Source organism: Glycine soja, chromosome 15 (assembly GCF_004193775.1).
Source record: "Glycine soja cultivar W05 chromosome 15, ASM419377v2, whole genome shotgun sequence".
In the NCBI taxonomy this organism is placed as follows: domain Eukaryota; kingdom Viridiplantae; phylum Streptophyta; class Magnoliopsida; order Fabales; family Fabaceae; genus Glycine; species Glycine soja.
In genome coordinates, this window is record NC_041016.1 from 6506732 (window position 1) to 6510691 (window position 3960).

Consider the following 3960-nt stretch of genomic DNA (forward strand, 5'->3'; position numbering starts at 1 on the left):
ATATTTAGACTAAAATGTCCTTGTTTAATATCTTAATTTTTTAAGCTTACACCACTAATAGTAAGTAAATGAAGAGATATTTGAGAAATAAAATACTTTGAAAATTTAAAACAGCAATTGTTTTGGAAAAAATAATAGAAGACTTCAGCAATTAAAAAAAATGAGATGGAAGCAGTATATTAATCCTAAAAAAGTAGTTATAAAGTCCTTCATAATAAAGCATAGAACTACGGAAAATTTTTATTGCTTTATTAAGATAAATTTATATATACACAGAAAAAGAAAATAATTTTTTCTAAATTTATATATACCTTATTTATTAGAGAAATTAAATATTTTTTTTTATAAAATTTAAGTATCTAAATTAATTATAACTTATAAAAGACAAGTAATTCATTATAATTAGTTACTTTTTTTTTCTCCTAAAAGTGTTTGTAGATTTTTTTCCCAAGGCATTGAGCTATTATTACCTGGTAAGTTATGACGACAAGTTTCATCATACATCATGGAACATATCTCACTTAAACCACATGATATGCTCGCAACATAAATGAGAGAAAAGCTTGGTAATATCCATGTTCAAGTCTAGTGCAAGTAAGCTAACATGTCATTATGCCATTATAACCAGCTAGCAATTCTATTTAGACTGGCATCCTCCTGATTTTCAAAATGATGTAACCCACAATTTTTAGAAACTACAAAGCTCTTTGGTAAAAAGGATGGGGCAATAGCCAGAACATGTGTTTTTCTCTTGTGCATAGTAAGGTAGGCCAGAATTTATAATGCTGTTGGATATTGACAACCACCTTTCATCACACAAGAATATTGTTTCCGGAAAAAGTAATTATAAAAGTAAATCAGAGGTACCAACATATCGAATAAAACAATTTATAAAGCAAGCTTCACCAAACAAATATATTTACAAGTTACAACTAAATGCAGCAGGTCAGTCACAAGTTTCTGACTTTAATTACTTTTCAACTCGTGAAGCTCACACAACAGTTCTGTTGAAGATTATAACTATCAAAACAGCATAAAAAATAATCACTTATGACACTTAGAGAATTAGAAAGGTAATGGATAATGGATAAAGGATCACATCACACAGCCTATGTTGAAAAAATATACTAAGCTGGCATATGATGAATAATGGATTAGCAGTCGTTTTAGTACACTATTTAGTATCCAACCTAACTTGGAAAAGGAATTTGTGTGGAAATCAAGTAGGACAGACAGCTCACATCCAACCATTTAACAGTAAGCTTAACACAGACCAAAAATATTGGACCATAGCCAGAGATATCAACAATCATACAATATTATTTTCCAGTTTGCAAATCATATCACCAACCATTATCTACTTGAGCTCCTGTCCTTCTCTCCTAGAGTCCTAGTCAGGCTAAACAAAATTTTCTCAAGTTGTGCCCACAAATAATAGAGCATCACTATTTCAGCCTCATGCGCAATAACCTGAAATAAGTGTCATACCATCCAGCTATTTAGCTAAATGTTCACAAAATTTTGGCCCCCAACTTCAACGGTGAATCCTATATGTATGAGTTAAGAATCTAGCTAGAAAGCATATAAACACAAAATTTTCCCAGCTAACTAAGTAAAAAGGCAGACATTAATGCAACAGTGCAAGAAAAAAATGAAAAGGGCAATTATGAAAGTCAGCAGAGAGAGCACGTTATGAACAACAAACGCTTATAGCACAAGTAACATAAAACTTGAAGATACCACATTCACATGCACCACCTCCACCTTTTACTCCAAACAACGAATAAAACGGTGTCAAAATAAAAACCTAGCATCTAGCATCCCATGATAAACTCATTGCACTGCACATGCTATTGATTAATGTCTCTCCTTCCTCATTTTTCCATACATCCCCACCAAAATGTAAATAACAATTTCCTTTTTTTTCGGCAGTTACATTTTCATTATGTTTCCTTTCCTTGAACCTACCCTGTAGTAATGTAACCACTACTGTATAATAATTAATTAATTAATTAATAATGATAAATAAATATATCAAACAAGTTGCACTCAACTGAATTTATGAATATTCCTAATCTAAAAATCTGTAAAAACCCAAAACCAAAAATCAAAAATTTCCTCTAATTAACGACAACATTTGGAGCAGAGGATCAAGAAAACAATGAGAAAGACAATAGAAGAGAGCGCAATGGCGACACCAAGAACAAACTTGTTAGGTCCATGATGATGCTCCTTCTTGTGCCTACTCCCTTCCTCATCACCCTCATCGTAATCATCGTCGCTGCTATCATCGGCAGAAGAATCCTTCGACGGCGGAGTGACCGGCATTCCGAACTTATCACAGGGCGAGATCCCAAGCTTCAACTTGGAAGACACCATGGAATGGTTATAGCAAAGATTACTGTTGCCACCAACCTTGAACACTTCTAATCGCTTAATGAAAGAGAGGTTAAAAGGCACAACCCCGTGGAGGTTGTTGTTGGCGAGATTCAGGTGCTTAAGAGACTTCATCTGTGAAATGAACTTGGGTATGGTGCCGTTGAGCTGGTTAGAGCTCAGATCCATGTGAATCAAACTCGGTAAAGCAGATACGGAATCAGGAATGGAACCGGAGAAGGAGTTGGAGGAGAGGGAGAGGTTTTTGAGTGAAATTAGGTCACCGATGGAAGCAGGTATTTCTCCGGCGAGGGAGTTAGAGGAGAGATTCAAAAACTGGAGGCTGTCGAGCATAGTTATGGAAGGAGGAATGTTGCCTTTGAGGCGGTTATTGGAGAAATCGATGTGTGTGAGGTTGGAGTGGAGGTGGCCGGGGAGGGATCCGGTGAGATTGGCGTTGGAGATGGTGAGGGTTTGGAGCTTGGTCATGCGGGCGAGGATGACGAAGGGGCCGGAGGCTTTGACGTTGACGTCGGAGACGGTGAGGTCGGTGAGGTTCTGGAGGTTGGAGAGCCAGACGCCGGAGAGTTTGCGGAGGCTGTTGACGCAGGTGAAGGAGGTGAGGGAGAGGGCGAGGTCGGCGGGGAGGCGGATGGGGGTGACGGGGCAGTTGAGGAGGGAGAGGGAGCGGAGGGTGGAGAGGGACTTGAGGGCAGTGAAGGAGAGGGAGAGGTAGGAGGAGCAGTTGGCGAGGCGGAGGGAGATGAGGTGGCGGAAGGGCTTGGCGGCGTCGCAGAGGGTGGCATTGTGGAAGGAGGGCTTGGCGCAGGGGTCCTTTGAGGTGGGGAAGTTGAGGGATTCAAGGGCTGTTGCTTGTTTTGGGTCCAAAGTGGATGAGGATGATGTGGAAGGAGGAGATGGAGATGGAGATGGAGATGGAGATGGAGTATGAGGGAGGGAGAGAGATTTGACAATGGTGGGTGAAAGAAGGAGCAGAATCACAACAAATGCTAATGATCTCATTCTCATGCCTCACATCAGAGTCTTTCACATACAACCTTGGCTCTGCTTCTTACAGTGCATACTTTGGCTTGCCAATGTCTTTTCTTTTGCTTAAATATTGGTTTTGTTCCGTCTGAGGTCATATTTCCATTACATAATTGCACCTGTCATTTCAGTGTTTTTAAGGAACAACGGTCAAGATGCCTAAAATAATACGCTCTGTCCCATTTTTAAATAACTCCACAAAAATTAAATATTAAACAATGCGATGGTCACCTTAGGACAGTTTTCTCTTCTCTTGTTTTTATTTTGTTGATTATCTAGCGTGATAAGTTGTTTCTTTTTTATTTTTTAATGTTGTTTTTCTTAAATGTGGAACAAATTAATTCGTATAAACACTTACTAACATGCACACATCATTGCGTAATGGCTGATAGGTTCAAAAGACAATTGCTAGGGACGGGAATGGGCCTCAAACACTTATCATGCATCCCAGTAATAAGTGGCCTTCATAAAAGACTTGAAAAATATCATTTGACTTTTTTATTTTTTATTTTTAACAAAGGATATTTCCTGTTAGAT

General features: G+C 38.3%; 1 protein-coding gene across 1 annotated transcript; it reads right to left on the reverse strand.

Annotated features, from left to right (window-relative positions):
• Window positions 1–1664: 1664 nt before the first annotated feature.
• Window positions 1665–3501, reverse strand: LOC114386487 (receptor-like protein 51). The gene has a single exon (XM_028346504.1). It carries the CDS (start codon window positions 3403–3405, stop codon window positions 2125–2127), a length of 1281 nt encoding a protein of 426 aa, XP_028202305.1. The 5' UTR covers window positions 3406–3501; the 3' UTR covers window positions 1665–2124.
• Between the last annotated feature and the right edge of the window lie 459 nt (window positions 3502–3960).

Coding starts and splice junctions, on each gene's coding strand:
- LOC114386487 (XM_028346504.1), bottom strand. CDS start 3,405: ATGAGAATGAGATCATTAGCATTTGTTGTGATTCTGCTCCTTCTTTCA.